At 41.1% G+C, this 12,392-nt stretch overlaps 1 protein-coding gene across 1 annotated transcript in view; it reads left to right on the top strand.

The window, feature by feature from the left end:
* The first annotated feature begins 647 nt into the window (after positions 1–647).
* The window catches only part of agtpbp1 (ATP/GTP binding carboxypeptidase 1), a 42,387-nt gene continuing 30,642 nt past the window's right edge, over positions 648–12,392 (top strand). The window contains exons 1-5 of the mRNA XM_083783329.1: positions 648–712; positions 2,074–2,129; positions 3,430–3,560; positions 9,303–9,370; positions 11,290–11,353. Of these exons, the coding sequence (XP_083639455.1) occupies positions 2,098–2,129; positions 3,430–3,560; positions 9,303–9,370; positions 11,290–11,353 (295 nt within the window). The 5' untranslated portion in view covers positions 648–712; positions 2,074–2,097. The remainder of the gene's footprint in view (positions 713–2,073; positions 2,130–3,429; positions 3,561–9,302; positions 9,371–11,289; positions 11,354–12,392) is intronic.

A 12,392-nucleotide genomic window follows, 5' to 3' on the forward strand; every position in this document is an offset into this window, starting at 1 on the left:
TTCTGATAAATTGAAAATGTAATGCTTTACTTACCACATAGTAACAGTTTTTGTATTGAGTTGTGCTTTCATTTGAAATGTACCCTGGTCCTGCACACATAAATACTTAAATCAATCAATGATTGATTGATTGATTGATTGATTGATTGATTGATTGAAGTATTTATGAGCCCAGGCAGTAAGGCAGTCAGTCATACTATAAGTCTATAAATGATTAGATTTAGATTAGATCAGATAATTCATGATTTGATTCATTCACAAATGTAATAAATAAATAAGTAAATAATAAATAACATTAGTAGTATAGGCCTATACATATGATATTTCGTTATTGTTTGATTATGACAAGGCGGAGCGCTGCTGTCACCTGTCAATGCGCTGGCTGTGTTGTCACCGACGGTTTATATGCTCTTTGTAGTAACCTCGCGTCACCAGGCGAAAAGCCTGGTTTCTATTTACGGCTCCCCGCTCAGGTCCGTCTAGAGCCCGCCTACCTTGTCTGGTCATTTCCACACACACTTACATGCACCCATTCAATCTGTTTCCGTATCCGCTAAACACCAGATCTGCAAACTGCAAAGTGAGTCGGCCTCAGTCTTCATATATCGTATCATAACATAACATCGGGGCGTTCCAGACAACATCCCTGACCATTTTGTAGAGAATTGGTCTTGGTCCGCCTGAAATGGGACTGCAATTCTGTTTGACACAGGTTCGTAACCCCCCCCCCCCCCCCCCCCCCATTGTCTAAGTCTCACTGACATGTTGTCCTAGCAAACATAACCTGACTGTTCTGTATTTGTACATGGATGTTACCGTTAGCACAATAGCTAGCTAGCGCAGGCTAACAGCTGAGCAGGTGCAGCTGCAGCAGAGGCTATCACTATGTGTTAAATGTCATGCATGCATGCTATTGCATAGCCTTACTGAATGTAACATTAGAGTTAGACTACTGGGTTCTGACACAGTCTGATACTGTACTGACAGAATAGACAGACAGGCCCTTTCTCTGCACAACTTGAGAGATGGCAATTTGACATCCAATCTAGAATCATTCATTCACAAGATAACTTGGGTCAATTTGGGTGGCACTGGTAGAGGGGGCTGTTTAATTTAACTCTGGGAGTGTATTCAGAGTTATAAATGGATAAATTAAGATTGATGTTTTATGTGTGCTAGTGCATAATGGTTCAGGGCTGTAGAGTAAACCATGTAGACCAGGACTTGTTTGGTGCTAGCTATAAGCTAGCAAGTTTAAAATTATGACTCATCTGATCTCAAATCATCCATGCGCCTGTGTGTGTCACTGTCTAACCTAAAACGAATGTGATCATGTATTTACACACTGTGTGGTTGTAACCATTTTCCCCTTGATAAAATGTCGCTTGAAGTAATAGCAGTTCTCGTGTCACCCCATTAAATGTTTGATGGCATTGTAATAAACACTAATAACTAATTTATGACTCAGGTAGAATTACTCCTTTTAGAAAACACACACACACACACACACACACACACACACACACACACACACACACACACACACACACACACACAGAGAGAACAAATGTTTGGTAGTACCGTTAGTTATTTATTTACTTAGGTGCTTAGAAAGCTTGTCATGCTCTTCCTTGTCTTGACGGTATCTTCTTAATTACTTTTTCATAGTTCTTGTTTCTAGATTGTGTATATGCGCGATGTCACAACATGTTTGTCTTTTTAAGTTTTTACATAATTTATTCACTGATGATAGTCAGATTATTATTATTACCGGTATTATTATTATGTCTGTCTATTATTCTTATCTCACTACTCTTACCTGTACCTATCCTGTGTTTTCACTCTTACTGCTGTGCTGTTGCTGTGCTGTTGCATATCCTATCATATCTTAAACCCATAACGGTTACAGTACATGTCTCTCTTGCAATCGATATTCTGTATGAGTCCATGTAGCTGCTTTGTTTTTGTTTAGTTTTTCCCTGGAAGGTTGTGTTTACTTACTAGTAGAAAATAGGTGATTAGGTGGCGGTTCTAATTCTGGCATCTTGCAAATTTACTATTCTCCTCTTGCAGATATGAAAAGTATACGTGGTCAAAATGAATAAGCCCAAAATGACTACAGAGAAAGGGTTAGTAGCTTTGTTTTCTAAATAAGAGACACACACACACACACACACACACACACACACACACACACACACACACACACACACACACACACACACACACACACACACACACACAAGGGAGAAGGGTCAACCCAGTATAGCAGCACATTACTGATAAGTGTCATTCTAGGTACATTCTGGCTTGGTAAAAATGTAGCTGTGAGATGTGCAAGATAATCAGTTCACTGACTGTCTCTGTTTACATGCATCCTAATATTAAAGCTACAATCTGTAAGGTGTATATCCTCTCCCAATGGACAGAGGTAATTGCAACTGTAACGCCTGGGATTTCTTACCTGTGTCTCCTGCATGGGAGACCAAACATCATATTATTGGTGATATTAATTGGGTGTGAGCTTCAGGCAGGGCTACATGTCAACTACTGCAGATGTGCTTGTTATTATTGTAATAACATACTCTATTATACAGATTGGTTAAAGTCTAATTTAATCTGGTATTGTACCCTATATCTGATGTCTGATATAATCTTACTTAAAGTAAGAGGTTAAGGCATGCTATGACCACCCATTTTATTTGCTATGATAACTTACATTGGCAAGCCATATTATTATCATAAGCCAAATGATCTTAGTTTTCACTGGCAACATGCTTGCTAAATGTTTCACCATGTCCTTGATTCAGTCCATTTTTGGGTTTTGCATGCATGTGAATGACTTTTGTTCTTGATTAAGCTGCATGTCTCACCCATGACATCTCTCTCACTTTTTTTTCTTCCATATTTATCTCGAGGGGTTTGCTTTATCTTCTGCCTTTAACGTCTCTGTCTTTATATGGACATACAGACTCAGCCTGGCAGAATCTTAGTTTTGATTCGGTCTCCCTTGGCAATTGTTGCTATGCCAACAATTGACCCTCTAACCCTGCTTCTATGTGCTTTTTATAGTTATGGAGTGGAAACATGACAATTTCATGTTTAGACAATAGACATAATGTTGTCCACATGTTTTGGCATGCAGACATTTATTGTTGCAGCATCAAGTAAGTCATACTGTATCAGTCATCCATCAGTTTAGAATAGATACATTTTGTTAAATGCTCTTTTAAATTGAGACTAAATGTGACTTAACATGAATTAACATTAAGAAAATGAATTATATTATGCAACAACTTAAGCGTGTGTGTGTGTGCACAGTGCACACACAGTCACACACAGTCTCACACACACACACACACACACACACACACACACACACACACACACACACACACGCGTTAACAATGTTGTTCACTGTGATTCCAGTGTTCCCAGTAACTCGAGGGTACTGATGTTGCTGGCTCAGCTGGAGAGGATGAGCGGTGAGGCCATGATGACGGATGCTGAGATCGCTCGACAGCTCACTGCAAAGATCCTACATCTCATACAGACACAGGGTGAGAAATGTACACACTCATCCACAATACCACACACACATGTCAAATACCTATCTTTATTAATTTGCTGTCACTGTTATTTGACTCATACTATTGACACTGTTACTTGGTTTATAAAGTGGCGCGGTATAACTAGCATAAGTACAGATTCCGAGCTGTGCTACTGCATCTGTCAGCAGGGTCATTCAGAAGGTGTATACATCGTTGTTACTTTAGCGGGAAGGGAAACATAGGTGCCCCAACAGGCAAGAGGCTCAGGGTGAGGCTCAGGGTGGACCTAACGGGCCAAGAGGAGGGCTCAGGGTGGACCTAACGGGCCAACTTCTACTATCTACATTCCATTGGTTTTGAGTAATGCTGCCTAATTTACGAGGATCAGAGTGCTCTGGGTTCATGATTCGGCTGGTTGTCCCAGGATAGCACTATGCTTATATAGTACTGTAAGTACTGGAAACATTTCAGCTGCAGAGGAGAGGTCAGTGTAACCTGTAACCTAACCCCCCCCCCCCACACACACACACACACACACACACTTTCTCTCTCTCAGTTTTCAGTCCACAGTAAAATCTCCAGTGTTCATTTATCCATTTGTAACTCGGAGAGTGTGCAAATCTCTCGGGTCTAAATTAACACACAGGATTTTATAGTGCATTGGGTGCATAATATATGACCTGCAACCCACTGACCCCATCACCCAAATACATATAACCCCACCCCCATTCCCAGGCTCCCTTCTTCTTTTACCCTCGCACCCATTTTCTCCTCTCTCTGCCGCTTTCCACACTTCTTCTTCTTCGTCTTGATCATCTGCTTGCTTTTCTTGTCTCCCCTCCTTCACAAAGTTCACAGACAGGCCTTCTCGTCATAGGGAATTCAATCTTGGAACCCATTCAGTGGGAAATAAAATACAGATTTTCCTACTTGGTTTTTATCTCCTTTTGTGTAGAAACAGGAACTCGGTTTGGCTCCTCTACTTTCTTAGTCCACTTCCTCCTGGGTGCTTCTGTGTTTATTCCTACTAACAACAACATATTTAGGGCAGTGGTGCTGACAGTGTGACAGCACTTAAGGAATCCGACAGTTGATTAAGTTGTTTCACAAGGCTATAATTACCCTTTACACATTCTGTGAACACGCGCACACACACACACACACACACACACACACACACACACACACACACACACACACATACATACATGCACAATTCCATCTGCATACACATGCCAGTAAGCATATTTTTATGGGTAGCAAATGACACTCAAAGAAAAGGAAGCACAAACTTATGCACATATGCAGTGCATGTGCAGTGCACACAAATTTGTGCCAGCCAGGTAGACATGATAAATGAAACCGTCTACAGTCTTCTTGCCCGCAAGTGTATCCTCTCTTGAAGGTGGGTGCAATTAGTGATCAGTGGGCATTAACATTATGCATTTGAAGGGTTGATTCCTACATTCCAAACCACACAGACAGACACAACTTGAACCAAAGCACCTTGTTTAGTTCATATTGTACTTTACATGCGTTACGCATTGAGCTGCACTGTACTGTAATAGGCCACATCATTTGCAGTGTCATTTTGATTTAGAGCTGTAATTTCTGACGTGAATCCACACACCTGTGCAGCAACCCCCTTCCCGGCCATCATTAAAGTTACTAATCTGGTCACAGTTCATTACTCAGCATCCAATAGCCATGTGATATAGAGTCCTCCCAAAGAAAACAAACCACTACAGTAGTTGTCCTCCATTGAGCGGCAATGACTCAGAGTGACCGGACACTGACATTTGTACATGTGTAATAGACACACATTCAAATTGTGTATTTTATATCTGCTTCAAAAAAAAGAAAAGAAAGTGGTGCTATAAATTTATTTTTTATGGAACGTGTAGGTCTTGTCTGTTTGTTAGATACAGTGATTTGTGGATTTTTAGGTATTTCTGGACAACCACTGATCCGACCGACTTTTGGCTCTGCACTCCCTCGGTCCTTGGATGATGCAAACCCCACATTGAAGTTCATCGGTTGGCCGCTTATTGAGATATGCACGTAGCACACAGACATGGAGATTCTGTGCATTTCTGGATATCGTTAGATGTGACATGGATTTAGCTACTTGCTCTATGTGGTAACGTAATCTTGCTTTTTATAGTGAACTTAACCTGAGTGCAATTATGGGAAACGGAGTGATGGGCAGGGGGAAGTCACGTTGTTTCCCCTGTAGGGTTAAATCATTCCATTGTTGTTCACTCACGTTTTAATTATTTCTGTTTACATTTTGGCAGTACATACATATAGTATGTCAATGTCACAAACCGTTTGAAATTCTTTCAGGTGTCACTTGGCATCATGATTGACATTGGACACTGAAGAAAGAGGATGATATGCGAACATAATCTTAGTGTTGATTTTAATGCATCTTGATGATCGGTTAAACCTATACAGTAGATGGAATAGTGAACTCAATCTTGGCTCATGTTGCGTCATATTTTATTTCAAGTCTCTCTGACATATTATTACATTTTTAGCCAACGGGAGTGCCCTATGGCAGGCTATCATTCTCACTTTAAAATACGATGGAGGATCAGGGCAGTTTTGTGTGGATGTGTCTTTCTCTCTGTGTGCCACACAGCAATGCACTTAATCCATCACGATTGATGTGTGTCTCTCACCCACTGAATGATGATATTGCTTGATGATGTTGTTTCTCCTGCTTGGCCAGTTGTCCCGGCAGCTCTGGGCTGTGACCTGGTTCATAGTAATCACACTCTGTGCCAGCATGAGTCTCGTGTTCAGACACTGAGGGTGTTGGAGAACAAAGTACCGTATTATAGAAGGAAAGAGGCCAGTGGAGTCAGTGCTGGCTAATGCAGACGAGGCCTGCAGTTGCGTGACATTGGTGCCTGTCTGAATTATTGTTATATGTGTCTACTCTAGAATGCAGTCAGTCGTTCGCTCTCCTCTCTCTCCAATACTGATTAGCAGGAAAGGAGGAGGAGGAAGAAGAGGTAGGAGAAATGAGAGTAGGAGGAGGAGTCAAGAGGTAACCTAAACAGTCTTGTTTCTATAGAAGTGGCTGAGTGGTCAAATTGCTGTAGCATTTGGAAGGAGGTGTTGATGGCAGAATTCATAGCCCTCTCATTTCAAAGTGTTTGTTCTGTTACTTGTGGACAGTTGAGGGGCTTGGTTTGCATCTTTCTGTGTTCTTCTGTTGGCCTCATTGTGTAGAGCATCAAGCTCTTGAAGGCAGTGAACCTGGGAACTCAAAAGGATTTAGACATTTTCTGCCTGCCCCTTGAGAGTTTTGTTGCCTTTGTTGTTGTGAGATGGAGTACAGCTACATGAAGAGACGCAGTAAATCTGTGGTCTGCCCCGACTCACCAGGTAAAAAATATTCCTACTTATACAACCTTGTCGTCGCTCTAATTAAAACATGCATTGTTTATATAAGAGGACTTAAATTATTGTAATTTCTTGAGGTGTGCTCATTGAACTTGCCAGGCAATGTAACCACTAACCACATGAACTCTAGGTTTCTGATTCTGAGGATGAAATAATAGGGGAACATTTGGTGAAAATAGGCAAACATACAACATCTGAAAATATCAGATTTACAAATTCACAATCACAATGTGACATGCTTAGTGACCTAGTAGATCTGCTTTCACTATTGACATGCAGTCATGCAACAAAGTAGATAGGGTTTAAGTGGTTCAAAACCTGATATAGTAAAACGTGTATAATACAAAATCAGGTGTGTATATGTTGCCAATATTTTAAAATGTTTAATTTTCCTGGGGCATAAAACTGTATTTCACAATTCACATCTGTGCTGCTTGCTACATTCATTAACTCTGTTTGGAACAATCTAACATTTTACACTTAGGAAATGGGGTCACCTGTTGACACCGGGCCAGTGCCTCATTTACTAATTGTTTTGGACTTCTGAATATTGGTACCTGTTGCAGCAGTGTGTGTATTTCCATTCAATTAAAATACAAAAGTATTAATAGTGTTATTTGCCTTAAGTGGCTACTGGCTACTTCAATTTGTAGTTCATGGATGGTAACTTATTCTACTGTTAGACTCTAAACATTAACTTTTCTTGTAAATGTAATAAGTGGCAGGCAGTACAGGAGACTGCCCTCATGCAGTCTTTCTGCAATGCCTGTCTAGGGACAGCCTCTAGGGAATAGGGATCTTGTTTTGGGCTTCGAGGATTAGTGTTGCAATGTCATTTTGTTTCAAGAGCTTTAAAAAGTCTGGTATGACAGAAATGTCTCTCCCAGCCACTCAGTGATGAGTCTGTGTGTAATAAGCACGTGTGTGCGTGCGTGCGTGAGTGTACTGTATGCACACATACTGTAGATGTACACATTCAGCACATGCATGTGTCGAATGTGTGTGACTGGAAGTGCATGTGTGCACACATCTGTTATGTCGTGTTTCCATACTGATCTATGTTTGAGCCAACACATACTCATTGAATGCGTTTGTAGTCAAACAGATTAACGTATTGCATCATAAATCAATGAAGCTCGCACGCTTGACTCCCTCCATGGCCATGCCCATACTCCATTTACACCCTCGTGTTCAGTTTAGGTCTCCATCCATCACACTGGCACGCAGCCACCTGTGAGATCTGCACCAGGCAAAACAAATCAGGCTGGGCCATGATATGCTGAGGTGTGACATGCCTACATCTAGGCCTACAGAGGCTAGCCTGGTTAATAAACCAGACCGAATCAGCCGTTGGCAAAAATAAATTGCCTGCCGGCGGATTACGGTCTGGAGAGGCTCAATTGTACGCCCATTTCCTACACCAGAGAAATGGGGCGGCCAATCGGGACACGGTATGCAATATGGGCGGGCTTTGGTACAGTGACTTTCAATGCTTGAGACCTTTGACTGACAGTAGCTCTGACCAATTGCGTCAAAGAGAAAATGTTTCAACCCGCCCCCCTGGAAATGAAATCCAAGCTGAGCCTCCCCAGACTAATATCCCGCGGTCCGTGCGATATTAGTCTGGTTTATTAACCAGGCTAACAGAGGCTGCACATTGTCTTTTTACAGGGTTCTACAGATTTTGGCAACCCCATGACCTTTCCTGTAGCACCACCTTCAGGCCAAAATGTAAAATGTACACAAGGTTTGTCATAATCTAATAGGCAGGTTGGAACCAAGAGACCGAACCGGAGCGTTAGCCCCGCCCCCCAGCTATTCATTTCAATAGAAGTTGCTCAATGGCGCCGGAAGTACAATTATAACTCAATGCCTCGAGGGAGCGGAAGTTTAGCCTAGCCTAGCCCGGACCTCCTGGGCGTGCATGTGCATGTGCATGTGCATGTGCATGTGCATGTGCATGTGCATGTGCATGTGCATGTGCATGTGCATGTGCATGTGCAATTGTGCATGTAGATGTGCATGGCGGCAGAAGATGACCTTTGTATGTTTCTGTAAGCAGAGAATAGCAAGACTGACATTCAGTGCCAACTGCACTGCCCTGCATGGGGGGGAAAAGGTTCTGGTTTTGGGATGCTGTGCTCCATTTTGACATAACATCACCTGACATTTTTGTGACAGCTTGCTTCTCTTCCAAAAGAAACCTCTAACATTTGACAAGAAGTTGATTGTTTTAACAGTTGCGTGTGTGTGTGTGTGTGTGTGTGTGTGTGTGTGTGTGTGTGTGTGTGTGTGTGTGTGTGTGTTTATGCGTGTGCGTGCGTGTATATATTCTAGAAAAGACCAGGAAGGAGGTCATGTCCAAAGGTTCCAGTGGCATGGAGGTCATCCTGTCTTCACTGGAGGTTAGTCACTCATTGGCACAACTTGATATGATGGCATCTCATTAAACTAACCTTTTCTGTACCATTTGCTTTGATTTCAATCAGCTCTGGTGTGAACAATGATAAATTCATTCCACAAAGCAATGGGCTGGCCTACCCTTTCAGCTCTGGTGTGAACAATGATAAATTCATTCCACAAAGCAATGGGCTGGCCTACCCTTTCAGCTCTGGTGTGAACAACGATAAGTTCATTCCACAAATGGAATTATTATCTTCGCGGATCATATTATTTTTTCATGGCCCTAAAAATAAAAAGTAAATAATTTACTTGAATTAATCATAATTTACTCAAACCACGTTGTACTTGAATTTTTAAGGTATTTTGACTGCCTGTAATTAGGACTACAACTATCGAAAAGACAGTTTTAGGCAGTTATTTCCTTAATTGGTTGCTACTTATTGTTTTTAACTGCGTAGGCAGCACATATAAGGAGTAGGATCAGTAATGTAAGATACAGCAAAGCACAAAGAAAACACCATCAATAATGAACAATAGTATACAACAGTATACACACCCTATACAATAGCCTGCACTATGCATAATTACAAACTCACAGTCAGTGTCATCACAGTATCACGTCCTATGCTAAGGCCAAAAAAACGTACGCATATGCAGAAACACACAATGCCGTTGCGTCATCACAGATTACACTGGTAACGTGACAGTGTTAACAGTATTATCAGTACACTAACCACACCATACAGTATTTCTGAGGAGTAGAAAACACAGATGTTATAGTACAGCGATGGTACTTGAATTGGCTCTAACCTGTAGTGTATAAGCACACACACAATTACCCTGTGTATCACAAAGTACTTAGGCACACATTGTTCTAGGATGTGTCATTTACTGACTGCACTGTAGACATGGTTCATCAGTTTTAATTAATAGGCTGCACGCTAGGATCAAGATAAAGTGATTGTTTATTACGTAGTTAAAGATGCATGGTGAGCAGAAGAAGCTTATTCACATCATTAAGCTACAGTATGAAAACTTAAGGACGTGTGATAAATTATAGGACAAAACAGCATGTCACTGTCTTAGTAATGTGTTGGGCCACCACAAGCCACCAGAACAGCTTGGCACACATTATACTGTACAATACATGTCTCTGGAACTCTACTGGATGGATGGAATACCATTCTAACAAAAGCTATTGCCTCATTTGGTGTTTTGATGATGGTGGTGGCACGCTCTGTATAACACATCAGTCCAAAATCTCCCATAGATGTTCAATGGGGTTGAGATCTGGTGACTTTGAAGGTCATAGCATGTGAGTCACATCATTTTCAGAATTGTCAAACCATTCAGTGAGCCATAACACACGACGCAGGTCACTAATTACACCTGTGCTCTACTGGTTACTCATTGACTGCTGAATTGATTTAAAATATCCTTGAATCACATGTAAAGTACTTCACGGGTTGGCCCTTACTTACCTAACAACAGAACTATTGTGCCTTATAAGGACAAGGTGGTATTGCTTTGGTCTTCTGACAATGACCTTCTCGCTGTCCCAAATATCTAGGCTAAAAGGTGACTGAGCTTTTGTACGTTTTTAACTTATTTTTCCTGTATACTAGTAATATTTGTTTTGAAGGCGCTTTATAATTCAACCTTACATTCGTGCCCTGTGGATGGGGGCATTTTCATGTTCATCCTGCAACCTTGATCTAAATTCAAGGTCAAATGGGCCTGTACAGCATTTTTAGATATGCCACAGAGCATGACATTTCTGCACTCAGATATTCAGCTTCTTCCTTTAATTTGTCAACTGTCTTTATGTGCAGCAATTTTATTACTGTACCTGTATATTATAAAGTGAACCTCTAGTTTCACAATTCCTTGTTTAAAGCCTAATCTGCATGACTTTTGACAGAACTCTCGGGATCTCCAGACAACCCTGAACATTCTGTACATCCTCACAGAGCTGCTTACCGTGGGTGAGTAGTTTTTCTTCTTTATTGAAGTGGTTGATAAGCGATTGTTTTAGCCTGATACAACAGTCCATGGACAGTCCCTGACTGGGATCGTTATTCGTCATCATTCAGCAGACCATTTAACTGTTCTGTCCCATTTGCGTCAATGTTTGCATATACATGGACATGCCAGACGTTCAGCAGATAACAATAACGTGTGTTTCTGTTGCATCAGCTGTTTTTATAAACTCAAATACAAAAGATTGATGGAGTTTGAGAGTTTGGAATTGGCCTATCTTTTTTTTTTTTTTTTTAAGTAAATTTTATTCAAAGAGTTAGATCATGTGCAGTTTTCACAGAAAGAGAATACGACTCTTCGTTTTTTTTACATTTTCTCCCACAACTCCCTTCCCAGTCCTCCCCACCCACCCACCATCTTTCCCCATGAGGCCAGACATACAAAAAACATACAAACACAGGTAATAATAATTTGAGTACAAAGCAATACACACAACATACAGTATATACAGGCATAAAACCAATGGGTAGATAAGATACTAAGACACAAAGAAAGGGATCACATGGTTATGGTTAATAAACACATATATATATATATATATATATATATATACATATAAAGAGATAAAGCGCTTAATTGGCTCATTTCTCGACTGGAATTGGCCTATCTTTCATTGGAATTAGAAATCTCTTTTCCAGGACAACAACTCCTGTTTATTCCCATCAGGGATGCCTCTATTCTAGTACATTATTAATGTTTATTTTTGTGTTGTCATTACACATTAGTGGCGCAGTGGTTAGCACCATTGTCTCAAAACAAGAAGGTCCGACCTGAGTTCGAACCCCAGCAGTGGGTCTTTCTGGGAGTGGGAGCTTGCATGTTTTCCATGCATTTGTATGGGTTTCCTCTGTGTACTTCCTCCCACACCAAAAGACATGCATGTTAGTTACCTGCTACTGCCCTTAAGTGAGTTGTACCCAGGCTGCTGCACTGGGGAAGTTCATTGCTCTAAGTCAGGGGTGGGATACCTTGATGATGCAGAGG

Source organism: Protomyctophum parallelum (genome assembly GCF_964188405.1).
Source record: "Protomyctophum parallelum genome assembly, chromosome: 15".
Taxonomy (NCBI): domain Eukaryota; kingdom Metazoa; phylum Chordata; class Actinopteri; order Myctophiformes; family Myctophidae; genus Protomyctophum; species Protomyctophum parallelum.